At 41.3% G+C, this 19,965-nt stretch overlaps 1 protein-coding gene across 2 annotated transcripts in view; it reads right to left on the bottom strand.

The window, feature by feature from the left end:
* The window catches only part of SLC25A32 (solute carrier family 25 member 32), a 32,496-nt gene extending 12,566 nt beyond the window's left edge, over nucleotides 1-19,930 (bottom strand). The window contains exon 1 of one of the 2 annotated variants that reach the window (XM_061123626.1): nucleotides 19,444-19,930. In XM_061123626.1, the coding sequence (XP_060979609.1) occupies nucleotides 19,444-19,600 (157 nt within the window). In that variant the 5' untranslated portion in view covers nucleotides 19,601-19,930. The remainder of the gene's footprint in view (nucleotides 1-19,443) is intronic. The other variant, XM_061123627.1, reaches the window with a different exon arrangement.
* Between the last annotated feature and the right edge of the window lie 35 nt (nucleotides 19,931-19,965).

The following is a 19,965-nucleotide window of genomic DNA, read 5'->3' as shown; positions in this document are numbered from 1 at the left end:
TTCCCAATCCAATTCTGTGAATCTTTGTAGGTGACTGGGCTACGGAGAACACTCTGGGAACAGACAGCTGCGTAGATCTGTCTCTCTCCTCTTGAGTCCCCCCTTGTTCTCCTCCTGCTCATCTCTATCTCCCTCCTCCCTCTCCTCTTCTTCATGTAACTCTGTGAACCTCTCTGGGTGTCCCTCACAGGGGAGAATCTTTTCACCATTAACCTAGAAGTTTTATTATCAGTGCTGTATAGTTGGAGAAGTCCTGAGACTACAGGAAGAATAAAACTGAAATCCAGAGGCAGGAGACTTAAGCCCAAAACCTGAGAACACCAGAAAACTCCTGACTACATGGAACTTTAAGTAATAAGTGACTGTCCAAAAGCCTCCATACCTACACTGAAACCAACCACCACCCAAGAGCCAATAAGTTTTAGAGCAAGACATACCACGCAAATTCTCCAGCAACGCAGGAACATAGCCCTGAACGTCAACATACAGGCTGCCCAAGGTCACACCTAACACATAGACCCATCTCAAAACTCATTACTGGGCACTCCATTGCTCTCCAAAGAGAAGAAATCAAGTTCCACGCACCAGAACACTGACGCAAGCTTCCCTAACCAGGAAACCTTGACAAGCCAATTGTCTAACCCCACCCACTGGGTAAAACCTCCACAATAAAAAGGAACCACAGACCTCCACAATACAGAAAGCCCACTCCAGACACAGCAATCTAAACAAGATGAAAAGGCAAAGAAATACCCAACAGGTAAAGGAACATGAAAAATGCCCACCAAGTCAAACAAAAGAGGAGGAGATAGGGAATCTACCTGAAAAAGAATTTAGAATAATGATAATAAAAATGATCCAAAATCTTGAAAACAAAATGGAGTTACATATAAATAGCCTGGAGACAAAGATCGAAAAGATGCAAGAAATGTTTAATAAAGACCTAGAAGAAATAAAAATGAGTCAATTAAAAATAAATAATGCAATGAATGAGATCAAAAACACTCTGGAGGGAACCAAGAGTAGAATAACGGAGACAGAAGACAGGATAAGTGAGATAGAAGATAAAACAGTGGAAATAAATGAAGCAGAGAGGATAAAAGAAAAAAGGATCAAAAGAAACGAGGACAACCTCAGGGACCTCTGGGACAATGTGAAATGCCCCAACATTCGAATCATAGGAGTCCCAGAAGAAGAAGACAAGAAGAAAGGCCATGAGAAAATACTCGAGGAGATAATAGCTGAAAACTTCTCTAAAATGGGGAAGGAAATAGCCACCCAAGTCCAAGAAACCCAGAGAGTCCCAAACAGGATAAACCCAAGGTGAAACACCCCAAGACACATATTAATAAAATTAACAAAGATCAAACACAAAGAACAAATACTAAAAGCAGCAAGGGAGAAATAACACACAAAGGGATTCCCATAAGGATAACAGCTGATCTATCAATAGAAACCCTCCAGGCCAGAAGGGAATGGGAGGACATACTGAAAGTAATCAAAGGGAATAACCTACAACCTAGATTACTGTACCCAGCAAGGATCTCATTCAGGTATGAAGGAGAATTCAAAAGCTTTACAGATAAGCAAAAGCTGAGAGAATTCAGCACCACCAAACCAGCTCTTCAACAAATGCTAAAGGATCTTCTCTAGACAGGAAATGCAAAAAGGTTGTATAAACGTGAACCCAAAACAACAAAGTAAATGGCAACAGGACCACACCTATCAATAATTACCTTAAATGTAAATGGGTTGAATGCCCCAACCAAAAGGCAAAGATTGGCTGAATGGATACAAAAACAAGACCCCTATATATGCTGTCTACAAGAGACCCACCTCAAAACAAGAGACACATACAGACTAAAAGTGAAGGGCTGGAAAAAAATATTTCACGCAAACGGAGACCAAAAGAAAGCAGGAGTCGCAATACTCATATCAGATAAAATAGACTTTCAAATAAAGGATGTGAAAAGAGACAAAGAAGGACACTACATAATGATCAAAGGATCAATCCAAGAAGAAGATATAACAATTATAAATATATATGCACCCAACATAGGAGCACCGCAATATGTATGGCAAACGCTAACGAGTATGAAAGAGGAAATTAATAGTAACACAATAATAGTGGGAGACTTTAATACCCCACTCACAACTATGGATAGATCAACTAAACAGAAAATTAACAAGGAAACACAAACCTTAAATGACAAAATGGACCAACTAGACCTAATTGATATCTATAGGACATTTCACCACAAAACAATCAACTTCACCTTTTTCTCAAGTGCACACGGAACCTTCTCCAGAACAGATCACATCCTGGGCCATAAATCTGGTCTTGGAAAATTCAAAAAAATTGAAATCATTCCAGTCATCTTTTCTGACCACAGTGCAGTAAGATTAGATCTCAATTACAGGAAAAAAATTGTTAAAACTTCAAACATATGGAGGCTAAATAACACGCTTCTGAATAACCAACAAATCATAGAAGAAATCAAAAAAGAAATCAAAATATGTATAGAAATGAATGAAAATGAAAACACAACAACCCAAAACCTATGGGACACTGTAAAAGCAGTGCTAAGGGGAAGGTTCATAGCATTACAGGCTTACATCAAGAAACAAGAAAAAAGCCAAATAAATAACCTAACTCTACACCTAAAGCAATTAGAGAAGGAAGAAATGAAGAACCCCAGGGTTAGTAGAAAGAAAGAAATCTTAAAAATTAGGGCAGAAATAAATGCAAAAGAAACTAAAGAGACCATAGCAAAAATCAACAAAGCTAAAAGCTGGTTTTTTGAAAAAATAAACAAAATTGACAAACCATTAGCAAGACTCATTAAGAAACAAAGAGAGAAGAACCAAATTAATAAAATTAGAAATGAAAATGGAGAGATCACAACAGACAACACTGAAATACAAAGGATCATAAGAGACTACTACCAGCAGCTCTATGCCAATAAAATGGACAACTTGGATGAAGTGGACAAATTCTTAGAAAAGTATAACTTTACAAAACTGAACCAGGAAGAAATAGAAGATCTTAACAGACCCATCACAAGCAAGGAAATCGAAACTGTAATAAAAAATCTTCCAGCAAACAAAAGCCCAGGACCAGATGGCTTCACAGCTGAATTCTACCAAAAATTTAGAGAAGAGCTAACACCTATCTTACTCAAACTCTTTCAGAAAATTGCAGATGAAGGTAAACTTCCAAGCTCATTTTATGAGGCCACCATCACCCTAATTCCAAAACCAGACAAAGATGCCACAAAAAAAAGAAAACTAAAGGCCAATATCACTGATGAACATAGATGCAAAAATCCTTAACAAAATTCTAGCAAACAGAATCCAACAACATATTAAAAAAATCATACACCATGACCAAGTGGGCTTTATCCCAGGAATGCAAGGATTCTTTAATATCCACAAATCAATCAATGTAATACACCACATTAACAAATTGAAAGATAAAAACCATATGATTATCTCAGTAGATGCAGAGAAAGCCTTTGACAAAATTCAACACTCATTTATGATTAAAACTCTCCAGAAAGCAGGAATAGAAGGAACATACCTCAACATAATAAAAGCTATATATGACAAACCCACAGCAAGCATCACCCTCAATGGTGAAAAATTGAAAGCATTTCCCCTGAAATCAGGAACAAGACAAGGGTGCCCACTCTCACCACTACTATTCAACATAGTGTTGGAAGTTTTGGCCACAGCAATCAGAGCAGAAAAAGAAGTAAAAGGAATCCAGATAGGAAAAGAAGAAGTGAAACCTCGCTGTTTGCAGATGACATGATCCTCTACATAGAAAACCCTAAAGACTCTTCCAGAAAATTACTAGAGCTAATCAATGAATATAGTAAAGTTGCAGGATATAAAATTAACACACAGAAATCCCTTGCATTCCTATATACTAACAATGAAAAAACAGAAAGAGAAATTAAGGAACCAATACCATTCACCATTGCAACAAAAAGAATAAAATACTTAGGAGTATATCCACCTTAAGAAACAAAAGACCTATACATAGAAAACTATAAAACACGGATGAAAAAAATCAAAGAGGGCACAAACAGATGGAGAAACATACCATGCTCATGGATTGGAAGAATCAATATTGTCAAAATGGCTATTCTACCCAAAGCAATCTATAGATTCAATGCAATCCCTATCAAGCTACCAACGGTATTTTTCACAGAACTAGAACACATAATTTCACAATTTGTATGGAAATACAAAAAACCTCGAATAGCCAAAGCAATCTTGAGAAAGAAGAATGGAACTGGAGGAATCAACCTGCCTGACTTCAGACTCTACTACAAAGCCATAGTCATCAAGACAGTATGGTACTGGCACAAAGACAGAAATATAGATCAATGGAACAGAATAGAAAGCCCAGAGATAAATCCACAAACCTATGGACACCTTATCTTTGACAAAGGAGGCAAGGATATACAATGGAAAAAAGACAACCTCTTTAACAAGTGGTACTGGGAAAGCTGGTCAACCACTTGTAAAAGAATGAAACTAGAACACTTTCTAACACCATACACAAAAATAAACTCAAAATGGATTAAAGATCTAAATGTAAGACCAGAAACTATAAAACTCCTAGAGGAGAACATAGGCAAAACACTCTCCGACATAAATCACAGCAAGATCCTCTATGACCCACCTCCCAGAATATTGGAAATAAAAGCAAAACTAAACAAATGGGACCTAATGAAACTTAAAAGCTTTTGCACAACAAAGGAAACTATAAGTAAGGTGAAAAGACAACCCTCAGATTGGGAGAAAATAATAGCAAATGAAGAAACAGACAAAGGATTAATCTCAAAAATATACAAGCAACTCCTGCAGCTCAATTCCAGAAAAATAAATGACCCAATCAAAAAATGGGCCAAAGAACTAAACAGACATTTCTCCAAAGAAGACATACAGATGGCTAACAAACACATGAAAAGATGCTCAACATCACTCATTATTAGAGAAATGCAAATCAAAACCACAATGAGGTACCATTACACGCCAGTCAGGAGGGCTGCTATCCAAAAGTCTACAAGCAATAAATGCTGGAGAGGGTGTGGAGAAAAGGGAACCCTCTTACACTGTTGGTGGGAATGCAAACTAGTACAGCCACTATGGAAAAGAGTGTGGAGATTTCTTAAAACACTGGAAATAGAACTGCCATATGACCCATCAATCCCACTTCTGGGCATACACACTGAGGAAACCAGATCTGAAAGAGACACGTGCACCCCCAATGTTCATCGCGGCACTGTTTATAATAGCCAGGACATGGAAGCAACCTAGATGCCCATCAGCAGATGAATGGATAAGGAAGCTGTGGTACATATACACCATGGAATATTACTCAGCCGTTAAAAAGAATTCATTTGAACCAGTTCTAATGAGATGGATGAAACTAGAGCCCATTATACAGAGTGAAGTAAGCCAGAAAGATAAAGACCATTACAGTACACTAACACATATATATGGAATTTAGAAAGATGGTAACGATAACCCTATATGCAAAACAGAAAAGGAGACACAGAAGTACAGAACAGACTTTTGAACTCTGTGGGAGAAGGTGAGGGTGGGATGTTTCAAAAGAACAGCATGTATATTATCTATGGTGAAACAGATCACCAGCCCAGGTGGGATGCATGAGACGAGTGCTCGGGCCTGGTGCACTGGGAAGACCCAGAGGAATCAGGTGGAGAGGGAGGTGGGAGGGGGGATCAGGATGGGGAATACGTGTAAATCTATGGCTGAATCATATCAATGTATGACAAAACCCACTGAAATGTTGTGAAGTAATTAGCCTCCAACTAATAAATAAATAAATAAATAAAAGAAAAAAAAAATAGCAAAACATGTATGCTGCAGAACATTTCCAAAATATAGGAAAGCATGTGCTCAGTCACTCAGTCGTGGCCAACTCTTTGTGACCCCATAGACTGTAGCCTGCCAGGCTCCTCTGTCCATGGAATTTTCCAGGCAAGAATACTGGAGTGGGTTGCCATTTCCTCCTCTAACAGGAAGGCATAAAGAAAATAAAAACCATGTCCAACACCACCACTCCAAGATGACTGCCCTTATTGTAGTACATTTCCTCCCTTTCTTTTTTGTCTGTGGATATAAATGCCAGTGTCAACAAAGGTCCATCTAGTCAAGGCTATGGTTTTTCCAGTGGTCATGTATGGATGTCAGAGTTGGACTATAAAGAAAGCTGAGCGCTGAAGAATTGATGCTTTTGAACTGTGGTGTTGGAGAAGACTCTTGAGAGTCCCTTGGACTGCTAGGAGATCCAACCAGTCCATCCTAAAGGAAATCAGTCCTGAATGTTCATTGGAAGGACTGATGTTGAAGCTGCAACTCCAATACTTTGGCCACCTGAAGCGAAGAACTGACTCATTTGAAAAGACCCTGATGCTGGGAAAGATTGAAGGCGAGAGGAGAAGGGGACGACAGAGAATGAGATGGTCGGATGGCAACACCGACTCAATGGACATGAGTTTGAGTAAACTCCGGGAGCTGGTGATGGACAGGCAGGCCTGGCGTGCTTCAGTCCATGGGTCACAAAGAGTCGGACACGACTGAGCGACTGAACTGAACTAACTCTAGACCAGACCTTTTTGTTGATCTTCAAATCTACATAAATAATACAACTAACAAACACTGTAACTTGAACAAATCCAAAACTGAACTAGTTTTCTCCACCCCTTTTGAAGATGCTCTTATTCATTACTCTGTGTTAGTCAATAAACAGGGATTCTCTGGTGGCTCAAATGGTAAAGAATCGGCCTGCAATGCAAGAGACTCTGGTTTGATCCCTGGGTCAGGAAGAGCCCTTGGAGAAGAGAATGGCAGCCCATTCCAGTATTTTTGCCTGGAGAATCCCATGGACAGAGGAGCTTGGTAGGCTACAGTACACAGGGTCTCAAGAGTCGGACCTGGCTTAGCAACTAACACACCATCTATACAGATGCTCAAGACAGAAACCTGGACAGACACCAGAGTCCACAAACACTCCTCCTTTCACAACCTCTTACCAATTAAGACATCCTACTGATTCTACATCACAAGTCTTTCCTGGACCCATCCATGTCTCTCAGTTCACATTGCCACTGCCCTACTTTAGGACACCATCACTTCTTCAGAACTAGCAATAGAAATTAAATTAGCTTTCTTATCTCCAGTTTTGCTGCCTTGCCCCAGTAGTTGCACTGCAGGTTGAGAAATCCTTCTAGAAATGCGCATTTCAATAAGTCACTTATTTATTATACTTAAAACTATTCTACACCCCAAACAATAAAGAACATTATTCCTTAACACATTACATAAGACCCTCCATTACTCTTCTACCACAAGCCCCAGTCTCCTCTTCATTCTCTCTCTGTATTCAACAAAGCTGCCTTAGGGAACTTACTGCATAGTACTTGGCTCACTGAAGCCGGCACTTCAAAATATTTGAGGAAAATTGCTAGAATGTTCAACAATTTTCAGTACTTACACAGCCTCTGACCTTAACACTTTGGCACAGACTATTGATGGTCTGCCATGAAAATTCTCTTCTTAACTATTCCTTCACACAAGTAACTTTGATTCCTCTTTCAGGTCTCAGTTTAACAATCGTTTCTTTTGGGGATACCTTCCTACTCTCTAGATGCAGCTTCCCATGGCATACCATACATTCCCTACCATAAGAAAATACTCTTCATTGTAATAATTAGTGGGGTTGTTTGTTTTGTTCAATTATCCTGGCTTCTCATTGCTCTGTGAGAGCAGAGACTACTTTTTCATTGCAATATCCACACTCCTATCATAGTGCTTTGTACATTGTAGGCTCTCAAAATACATGTGCTCAATTGATACAGCCTGAATATCTTCCATTTCCTTTCCAGAACCAGAGTCCACTCTTCTCTACCATGTTCTGCCCTAGAAGTCTGATGTTGCCTCTAGCTTCTGGTTGAGTTGGGTTGGTGGTGAGCCCAGGCAGATGAAAGGGATAGAAGAGAGCAGATGCAGATATTAATATTTATTCTTGTGGAGGTTGCCTTGGGTAGGCTGCATTCCTCTATTGAAGCTCAAAGTTCCTCTTAAGGTGACCCTCTCTCAATGACTCTCCCTGTCCTGGGGCCCTTCAGGTGACAACAGCCCAAACTGTTTCTAGTACCCAAATACTGCATTATTCCTTGTGGTTTTCCTATAAGATGCATTGTTGTTGTTCAGTCCCTAAGTCATTCTGACTCTTTGCAACCCCATGGTCGCAAGGTTTCCCTGTCCTCCACTATCTCCTGGAGTTTGCTCAAATTCATGTCCATTGAGTTGGTGATACAATCCAATCATCTCACCCTCTGTCACCCTCTTCTCCTTTTGCCTTCAATCTTTCCCAGCATCAGGGTCTTTTCCAATGAATCAGCTCTTCCCATCAGGTGGCCAAAGTATTGGAACCTCAGCATCAGTCCTTCTGATGAATATTCAGGGTTGACTCCTTTAGGATTGACTTGTTTGATCTCCTTGCAGTCCATGGGACGCTCAAGAGTCTTCTCCAGCACCACAATTTGAAGGCATCAATTCTTTGCTGCTGTCTTCTTTATGGTCCAACTTTCACATCTGTATATGTCTACTGGAAAACCCACAGGTTTGACTATACAGACCTTTGTCAGCAAAGTGATGTCTCCGATTTTTAATACACTATCTAGGTTTGTCATAGTTTTTCTTCCAAGCAGCAAGCATCTTTTAATTTCATGGTTGCAGCCACCATCCACAGTGATTTTGGAGCCCAAGTTTGCCATGAAGTGATGCCAAGATGCCATGATCTTAGTTTTTTGAACGTTGAGTGTTAAGCCAGCCTTTTCACTTTCCTCTTTCACCTTCGTCAAGAGGCTCTATCAATCTTTTTTGCTTTCTGCCATTAGGGTGGTGGTGTCTGCATATCTGAGGTTATTGTTATTTCTCCCTGCAATCTTGATTCCAGCTTGTGATTCATCCAGTCTGGCATTTTGCATGATGTTCTCTCCGTATAAGTTAAATAAACAGGGTGAGAACATACAGCCTTGTCCGACTAACCTGCTTACATCTTTGTAAACAGTCCTTTTGCTGCACTCAATATGCCAGCAAATGTGGAAACTCAGCAGTGGCCACAGGACTGGAAAAGGTCAGTTTTCATTCCAATCCTAAAGAAGGGCAATGCTGAAGAATTTTCAGACTACCAGGCAATTGCACTCATTTCCCATGTTAGTAAGGTTATGCCCAAAATCCTTCAAGCTAGGCTTTAGCAGTATGTGTATCAAGAACTTCCAGATATACAAGTTGGATTTAGAAAAGGCAGAGGAATCAACGATCAAACTGCCAACATTGACTGGATCATAAAGAAAGCAAAGGGATTTCAGAAAAATATCAACTTCTGCTTCACTGACTATGCTAAACCCTTTGACTGTGTGGATCACAACAAACTGGAAAATTTATTGAGAGATGGGAATATCAGACCACCTTACCTGTCTCCTGAGAAACCTGTATCTGGGTCAAGAAGCAACAATTAGAACCTTACATAGAACAACTGACTGGTTCAAAACTGGGAAACGAGTACAACAAGGCTGTATATTGTCACCCTGTTTATTTAAGTTATATGCAGAGTACCTCATGTGTAATGATGGGCTGGATGAAGCACAAGCTGGGATCAAGATTGCTGGGAGAAATATCAACAATCTCAGATATACAGATGATACCACTCTAATGGCAGAAAACAAAGAGAAACTAATGAGCCTCTTGATGAGGGGGAAAGAGGAGAGTGAAAGGCTGGCTTAAAACTCAACATTCAAAAAAGCAAGATTACGGTATCCAGTCCCATCACTTCAAGGCAAAGAGAAGAGGAAAACGTAGAAGCAGTGACAGATTTTCTTTTCTAGGGCTCCAGAGTCACTGTGGGTGGTGATTATAGCCATGAAATTGGAAGATGCTTGCTTCTTGGAAGGAAAGCTATGACAAACCTAGACAGCATATTAAAAAGCAGAGATATCACTTTTCCAACAAAGGTCCATATAATCAAACCTATGGTTTTCCCAGCAGTCATGTATGGATGTGAGCGTTGGACCATAAAGAAGGCTGAACACTGAAGAATTGATGCATTTGAATTGTGGTGTTGGAGAAGACTCTTGAGAGTCCCTTCGACTGCAAGGAGATCAACCAGTCAATCCTAAAGGAAATCAACTTTGAATATTCACTGGAAGGACTCCAACGCTTTGGCCACCTGATGTGAATAGCAGGTTCATTGGAAAAGAACCTGATGCTGGGAAAGATTGAAAGCCAAAGGAGAAGAGGGTTGCAAAGGATGAGATAGTTATAGGATTACTAATCAAGGACATGAACTTGAGCAAACTTTGGGAAACAGAGAAGCCTAGAGTGCTGCAGTCCATGGGGTCACAGAGAGTCAGATGTGACTTAGCTACTGAACAACAGTGCTCCAGAGCTATCCTATTTTGAACGTGTCTTCTGTTTCCTACAGGGAAATGGAATGAAAGAGAATGTCAAATTTATAATACTGATTATGTTTTTATAAAATCAATATATGGTAAAATAGGATTTTCAAAAGATCCCCCCCTTCCCACCAAAAAAAAGATTTCTAAAGCCTTTCAAAAATAAGATCTGAACAATGATATGATGGTGCTGCCTCTCACAGATATCCCATCATTCGGACAAACAATCCTCTGGTTGACATGTGAATTGTTTTTCCGTCTTTGCTATTATCGAAAGGTCTCTAAAGAAAATTCTGGTCAACAATTTGCACAAATCCTTATATAGTTAGAAGGGGAATTAGAAGGGGTTAAAGGGCATAAATTTAATGTTACAAATTTCACACTGAAACTGTCCCCCAGAAAGTTTATACAAATTACAGTCCACTAGTCATATCCAGACATACCTAGTTCAGTGTACCCTTGCCACTGCTTTACTGTGCATATTGCAACCTGGCAAGGAAAGACTATTTACCCATGCCAGGCAAAGGGGGAAAGTCAGTTTCTTTCATCATTAACCCTGACAATGTTACACCATGAAGTGAGATTAAAGTGCACCAGGCTTTGTTAGAAGACCTGGGTTTTGATATTTAACGTCCCTCATTAGCCACCTGGTGTTTTCTACCTGAGCTTTAGCATCCTCTTTTATAAACTGGGGATAAATATTCCCTACCTCACAGGCTGTTGTGAGTTTTATAAAATATAAGTTTAAAGGGATGTAGCTGAGTAACTGGCTGTCAAGAAATGTTTTGCTGTGTACTTTATAATCTTTCTGGTGGTTCCCTTGGATTTCATGGCTCATTTTCTTGTATTAAATGCCTTCTATGGAAGTTTTCCTTTCAATAAGCTCACAACACAATTTTTCTTTTGAGGTAAAAAAGAAAAAAATAAATCACACAAAATCATTGATTTATATATGAACCAATGATTCCTTTGTTTTGAGAAGTCATTTAATCCTAGAAATACACAGTATGAAGTATCTCAGTAATAGGCAACATCATTCTGTACCCTATACTTCATTAGTACTATAACTTTATCTACTTTATCATATATGTAGGACCAAATCTTTAATTTTTAAAAATATTCATTTGTTCACAGATAAATTTTGTTAAAAAAAATTAAGAAAACAATGTATTGATTCTTTATCATTACCAGGCAAAGAAAGAATATAAGCCTAAGTATGACACAAATTCTGACCCTGAGGAGGATATAATTCTCAAGGCAAAATGGACAAACAATCTCATGACAAAGTCATAAGCACTGTGGTACACCTATGAAGAGCTATGGGAATAAGGAAGAAACATGATCACCACTATATATACGAGCACCTGGAGAGAGGCAGGAGGGTGACAGGGGGAAAGGGTGAGAGCAGATAAAGGGTAGAGTCCTGAAGATTGGTTAGAAACTTGTTCTTGGGAAAAGAAGAGAAAATTTCTCTCTAGACCACTGGCCAGCTGGTGCAAATACATGGAGCATCACAGCACCTGGCGCTATTGGGGAGAATCCTGGGGACATGGGACAGTTGAAGTGCACAGCTCTTAGAGGGAAAGGATGGTAGGAAATTAGCTTATAAGGCAGGACAAGGGCCTCTTTAAGGAATTGCATCCTTCCTCCAGTTCATATATTGAAGCCCTAACCCCCAGTGTGAGGGTACTTGGACAGGGCCTATAAGGAGGTAATTAGGATTAAACAGGATCATAAGGGCGGGACCCTAATTCAGCAGTACTGGTGTCCTTACAAAGAGGAAGACACAGCAGGAATGCATACGCACTGAGAAGAGTCCTGTGAGGACACTGTCAGAAGGCAGCTATGTGCAAGCCAAGGAGAAAGGCCCCACCTGGAAACCACCCCTGCTGGTCCCTTGATCTTGGACTTCAAGCCCCTAAAACTAGGAGAAAATAAATTTCTGTGGTTTAAGCCACCCTGCCTGTGGTATTTTGTTATGGCAGCCCTAGCAGACTAAGACAGGCTTAATTGCAAACATTCCTGAAAATCACAAAAGAACATTTGCCTATGATCAAACCTATGATCAAAGTCCCAGATTTCTCAAACTTGGGTTCAGGTGTGCCTAAGATAATCAAATATGTGTTTAGAAAGGAGACCCTGGTACCCTGGGGGGAATGCACTTGAAGGTGGAAAACCTGGAAGCAAGAAAACAAGAGATGACTGCAGTTACTGAGATGAAGAGGGTCTGGATTAGGGCCTCTCTAAAGTTGAATTACAATCGCTATATAAATAAAATACAGTGAATATTTTTGGCCTAAATGGCCTCATAATGGTCTCAAAAATACTTGCCACTGAAAATTTTGTAGTTACATCTAAATACTTCCTGCATAACTGTTATAATGGCCTGTGATAGTACTAAAAGATGCCAACAGACACAATTGTGTGCATGTGCACTCAGTCATGTCTGATTCTTTGAGACCCCATGGACTGTAGTCCACCAGGTTCCTCTGTCCATGGAATTTTCCAGGCAAGAAATACTGGAGTGGGTTGCCATGTCCTACTCAAGGGGATCTTTCTGACCCAAGAATCAAACCCAGGTCTCCTGCATTTCGGGGGGATTCTTTACCAACTGTGTCACAAGGGAAGCCCAACAGACATAATGGGAAGATAGAAAAGTTTGCTGAGCAAGAGGGAGCCAAGACAGGGGACACTAATTTTAACTACCCTATTACAACCTGTTTCATTTGCTGCATGTTAGTTTTATCCCTCCTTTTCCTCTGTCACAGTGAAGAGCTGGTCCCTCTTAATAAATAAAACCAATCCCCTCTACTTGTACTCTATCTCAGCATTTTGAAAGCTGCAGATAGGTCCAGAAACTGATTGAGCAGATCATTAAAAAAAAAAACAAAAAAACGAACAAAACAAAAACCGCCACCAGCAACAGACTGGAGTAGAAGACAATATAAATGACATCACAAGTAGTAAGGATAAGTATTGCTTTATGAAACTTGTTTCAGTAATGTGTGTGTGCTCGCTGCTGCTGCTGCTGCTGCTAAGTCTCTTCAGGCGTGTCCGACTCTGTGCTACCCCATAGACGGCAGCCCACTAGGCTCCTCTGTCCCTGGGATTCTCCAGGCAAGAGTGTGTGCTCGCATTAGATAGCTAAGATAAAAATTTATTTCCTAGAGACTCACAGACTTAGAAAATGAACTTATGGCTGCCGGGCGGAAGGGATAGTTAGGGACTTTGGGAAGGTCACGTACACACTGCTATATTTCAAATGGATAACCAACAGGGACCTACTGTATAGCACATGGAGCTCTGCTCAACATTATGTGCCAGCCTGGATGGGAGGGGCATTCAGAGGAGAATGGATACATGTGTAAGTATGGCCAAGTCCCTTCACTGTTCACCCGAACCACGACATTGTTAATCAGCTATACCCCAAAACAGAATAAAAAGTTTTGGAAAACAAAAAGAAAAAAAAATTTTCCCACTGAGGGTTGTGACCAGAAAAGTTTGAGAGAGACTGCTCTAGATTCTGTTTGCTTAGAACCCCTTAGAAATCTCACTAATTATCTTCTGGCCTCCATCTCCAATCTTGTCCTCATTTTTTAGTTTTTTCCCAACAAAATAAAGACTCAAATTATCTCATCTCCTGAGTGTCTCCTTTCAGATCCCAGTGCCTCCCTGTCAGTAAAGCTTCTGGAAAAGGGAACTACAATCTCAGCGTGGACTTTCTCACCTCCGTTGCCTCTCAATCCACTGAAGGCTGGTTTGGCCTCCACCTGCTACTGCAGTTTAAAGACCTCCACGTGCACTTTGGGATTCCTCTCTTTATCCCGTGACCACATCTGACATTGTTTACCTCCCTGGGCTGGTTTCACTCTTTCCTGATTTCTCTCTTACTTTGACCGTTACATTTTCTTGCAGTCTCCCTGTTCTACCCATCCTTTAAATGCTGGTTTTTAGGCACTCTTTCCACTCAGCAGGGTTAGTCTCTCAATCAATACGTAGTTTCAATTTCCACCCTCAGGCTTTGGTTTCCATAACTCCAGTTCCAATCTCAAACTGTTTTTGAACTCTGGTGCTGAAGAATACTCTTGAGAGTCCCTTGGACAGCAAGGAGATCAAACCAGTTAATCCCAAAGGAAATCAGTCCTGAATATTCATTGGAAGGACTAATGCTGAGGCTCCAATACTTTGGCTACCTGATGTGAAGAACTGACTCATTGGAAAAGACCCTGATGCTGGCAAAGATTGAAGGCAGGAGGAGAAGGGGGAGACAGAGGATGAGATGGTCAGATGGCATCACAGACTCGATGGACATGAGTTTGAGCAAACTCTGGGAGATAGCAAAGGACACAGAAACCTGGAGTGCTGCAATCCATGGGGCCGAAAAGAGTCGGACATGACTTAGCAACTGAACAACAGTCCTGACCTCATTCCTAACATCCAGACCTGGCTTCAATTTTTACATGGCATAAAAGATGTGTCAGTCTGGAAGCTTAACTTTCTGGAATCACTTCATTTCAACCTCTAGCATTTTACCCTTTAGATATACCAAACTACCCATTTAGGGTTTCAGTCTAGCAGCAAAAGCTATGGAATCAGACTTCCTGGGTTTGAATCCCTATTTCAACACTTACTCTGTAACCCCGAGAAAGTTACTAGATTACTCTGTGCGTGAGTTTTCTCATGCACAAAATGGAGAAAATAACAGAAACTCTCATAAAAGAGAAACTTAAGTGAGTTAATAAATCCCTGGGTTGGGAAGATCTCCTGGAGAAGGAAATGGCAACCCACTCCAGTATTCTTGCCTGGAAAATCCCATAGACGGAGGAGCCTAGTAGGCTACAGTCCATGGGGTCGCAAAGAGTCGGAGATGACTGAGTAACTTCACTTTCACTTTCTTCAATACATATAAAGCAAGTCTTAAAAGCATGCCTGGCACATAGCAAACATTCAGTAAGTTATTATTTATGCTACCAGGTCCTGCAATACCATATACATACAAAACTTGACTGTATGCTATTCTTGTTAAGGGCACTCTACATTTAGGTTCCTTAGATTAACCTATACACTATTAGGCTTTCCAGTTATTTTAGAAAAGTACTATTTTTACTTCACATTCTTTGTTAAGGCTCCCACTCACCATTCTTGATGGCTTAAAACGCTATCTTGAAGTAATAAGGGGCCTCAATAATCACCTCAAGTGACCTTTCCACCCACCACAAAAATGTCTTCTAGCCATTGTCATCCAATTGCTGAACCACTAGTATTCATCACCAGTTTCACTTCTGAGCACCACCACTTTGCCAGGCCAAAACCTGCTTCCCTGTCATTTCCACCCAACCTCTGCCTTTCAGATTACCTGCAATAAGGCAGCTCCCTTTCTCACATGGCAGTTCTCTAAATACCTTAAGTCCCTCCCATGTCATAAGTTAAACTAGCTCCTCCAGTTATTTCTCACATGAAATGATTTCTACTCCTTCGACTATCGTGGACACCTCTGAATTGCAATTTGCAACTGAACTCATTGAAATACTGCACATTTGGTTTAATGGTCAAGACTAACATCCCCATCACTAGGTATTGTAATTTTATTAAAAGGGCTTAATTTTATGAAAGCATTAAATATACTAGCATTAATGCTGATGGTCAGTCAACTATATATTGTGATTTCAGTTATTCATCTTCCTAAGTTTTCTTTTCTATCACCATTTCACAGCCACACTTGTGCTATGCACAGCCACACTGGGGGTTTCTTGTTACACAGTTCAACTTCTGTTCAACTGCTTCAACTCCTAGATCTTTAATTTTGTCCTCCTATCTTGATTGCCTTAACTGTCACTTCAGTCCTACTGGTCTCCTAATACGTTCTCCATTTAATTAATGTTACCAATATTCTCAGGTACCAAGAATCCCCTTTTCTCAAGCATAGTCTGCACCACAGCACTGTCTTAAACTCACCAGGCCAAGCACAGTAAAATGATCATCTCAACCATCACCTCTTTTGCCCTTACATAAAATTGAGAAATACCAAGTCACACAGGTCTGCGCCTGCAGCCAAATCCAGAATTCTTGCCTTCATGTTCAAGTCACAGTATACCAGGAATTACTGGGGTAAGGCTTAAGCGCCAGAGGGTTTTGAGTTAGACTTAACTCAGATCTAGATTCACATCTCAGATAACTTATGACTTGAGCAAGTTAGTCAACTCCAATTATCCTTATCTGTGTATCAGGAATAATAAATTCACAGTGTTGTTCAGAGCAGTAAATGATCTAACGCAAGAAAAGTTATTAGTTCATTGCTCTTATTGCAAGTAAACACTCAATGAATGTTCCTTGTTGTTGTAGTTCTTATTTGTGCATGTATGGTAAACTCCATGGAAATTACATGTCTTTGTGGGTTCTCTTCTAGGGAGAATCCTCCGTAATTTTCACTAATTTTCAATGGCTTCTTATCTCCTCTCCAGCTGTCAAAATTTTTGTCCTTCTCTGGCGAACCTCAAGACTAACCAGACTTTTTACAGATACAGATACATATGACCATCACCAATCTATAAGTTTCTTAACAGTCTACTACTACTCCTGTTTTGGTATTTGGATTTATTCCATTTTGACCTTAATTTTATGTTGTCTACAGTTACTTTTTATTTGACTGAGTCTCAAGACTAAAATTGGAGGAGGCAATGGCAACCCACTCCAGTACTCTTGCCTGGAAAACCCCATGGACGGAGGAGCCTGGTAGGCTGCAGTCCATGGGGTCGCAAAGAGTCAGACACAACTGAGCGACTTCACTTTCACTTTTCACTTTCATGCACTGGAGAAGGAAATGGCAACCCACTCCAGTGTTCTTGCCTGGAGAATCCCAGGGATGGGGGAGCTTCGTGGGCTGCCGTCTATGGGGCCGCACAGAGTCGGACATGACTGAAGCAACTTAGCAGCAGCAAGACTAAAATTACAATGTAAGTTTCCTAAGGGCAAGCACTTTATTTAGGTGCTTCTATATCCTATACAAATGTTAAAAGGCTAAGAGATACAAGTGAACAGAAGAGAATCTCCTAACTCTTTAAGATAAACCACTTCTGCAGATCTAATTCTCAAGGTAGGCCTTAACTTGTAGTAATTAAATAGAGCAGGACTGTCTAGTCCTTCCCTTCCTCCAACTTCATCGTCTACCATCGTCCTTCTGTCTGTAGAAAAACTTTAGTCAAATAAGTTTAATTGAAAAGTGAGAAAATAGAGAAGCAAAGGAAAAATAGTCCAACAGGACCAAATACTAATAGTTTATCATTAAGCAAAGTCAAGGACCTTTCATTCCTCTTCAAGGGCTATAAATAATATTCTGAGCCATATCCTTTAACCAGTTTTATAGATACTGAAACACCCATCCGGTGGCAGAAGATAACTACATGATGACCAAAACTGTAGCCATGACATTAGCTGCCACAATTCTAAGAACTGGCCTCAAAGAAATGAGAACAAATGGACCCTCGAACTGAAGACTAGCTGTACTTAAAACAATCAATTTATGCTGCATGACCAATTTCAAGATGACTGTTGGGCTGCCTGTGCTGTTTTTACATGTAACCCGCTTCCTCCACCTATAAACGTCCTTTCCCACTGATTGTCAATTGCAGGGAGGGAATTCAGCCTTGGGACAAGAGTCTCCCTGCCCCCAGTTCCAGCCTCCAAAATAAAGCAAAGTTTCCTTTCTACCAACTTTGCCTCTTCATTTGCTTTTGAGGCAAAAGCAGCTGGACCTCACTTTCAGTAAGAGAACTGAAATGCCAGAAAATAGTTTCCAAATAAAATTATGAAAGGCATTTTTTAAAGCTATCTTTTTCAGAATTTTATGTTGAGTTTAACTTTTAAAGTATTTCCTTAATTTCCATACAGTTAATTCACTTAGTGCACTTAATTCAATAAACCTAAATAAAAACTTGTACTATTTGGATTCTAGCTACTTATTCCTTCACAAGGACCCGTACCATACTACACAGGACAACAACAAACTTTCAAGAAAATTCTGTACAATTGATTACTATCAAACTGTAACAATGTGATTACTCCCTACTCCAGGATTTCCCTCTCAGCCCAGAGGGCAAACACGTGCCTATTCTAAGATTTCCAAGTACAGGTTTCCCGGCTCTGCTAAAGTAAAGCATGAAAGCTTTAATATAGGCCAAAAGTGCATAAAGCGAAGAAGCAATTACCTTAACACGCACTTTGCTAAAGAATGCACAAAATAAATCCAGATAAAGCACAGATGCTCACAGAAACAGTTCAAAGCTATGACTGACTGACGCTGAGATGCTGAATGTAGTTTCTAGGAAGGGAGCTGGTGGTGCCATTCCTGCTGCTGGCGATGCACGCTGCCTCTCAAGGGCTTGGTGCAAAACAAACGCTGAACTTGGTATTCTCGATTTTCGCCTTCTTTTTGTAATGGCGAAAATCCTCTTCGATTCTTTCCGATTTGGGGGTGAGCGGAAAAAGGCTTACTAATGAAAGCCTTTTCTAAAAGCGAGGTGGTGTGAAGCGAACTTTCGAAAAGCTGGGGGTGGGGGTGGGGTGGAGGGTACTTGTACCTCCAAGGGTGAACGATTTGCACGTGTGAGGTTTAAGCCCTGAAATGTGATCAACCCTTTCTTATTTTATAAAGCAGGCTTTTGAGTTTCACGTTCTATACCAATGAGAACCTTTCTCAGAGTTTTTATATCCATTCTCCTCATCCCTCAGTACCGGGGGAAAGTGGACGCTGGCAGCCAGAACACTTAAACCAGACTCCCTTTCCTCAAATCTGGCCCCACGGGAGCCCGGGCAAACAGTATTCTTCTTCAGCTCTCGCCTCGCCCGCAGTACGCAAGAGCCAGGTGAGGGAGACGCCCTCCCTCTGCGTCTTTATCACTCGGTTCGGGGTGACAGCAAGAAGCCCAGGGTCTGACTGGTCTCTTACCCGCGAAGCGGATCTTCACGAGGTCAAGGGGGTGCAGCGCGAGGTTGGAAAGGACCCCGCCGCTCACGCCCGCCACCAGATTCTCGTAGCGGACGTGGCGGAATATCGTGCTGCTCCACGCCGACAAGCCGGACGCCGACTGGCCCTGGCCTGTCATGGGCTCAGGGTCCGCTGATACCGCGGGCGTGGGACGAGATGCAGTGGCCGCCACCGTGGCGACGGTCGCCGCGCTGGAGCAGAAACCGCAGGGCACGAGCCCACTTCCGGCACCCGCGCGTGGAGTCACACTCGCGGACGCGAGGGTGAAGCTGAGAGACCTAGACACACGAGTGACTGACTAGAGAGGCGCCGCCGCACACGAAGCGGACAAGGCAAAGAGTGGGCAGCGGGGCGGGGGCCTCCGCCAAGGCCCCGCCCCCGCCCCCGCCTCGCCCACCTCCGCGGACCGGCTTAGGCTGAAGGCCGTGGATCTGAGAACACAGATGAAGCACCGCCCCAGCCAACCTTTGTCCGCACGACTAC

This window comes from Dama dama, chromosome 21, assembly GCF_033118175.1.
Source record: "Dama dama isolate Ldn47 chromosome 21, ASM3311817v1, whole genome shotgun sequence".
NCBI lineage: Eukaryota > Metazoa > Chordata > Mammalia > Artiodactyla > Cervidae > Dama > Dama dama.
This window is presented reverse-complemented; position numbering and strand designations above follow the sequence as displayed.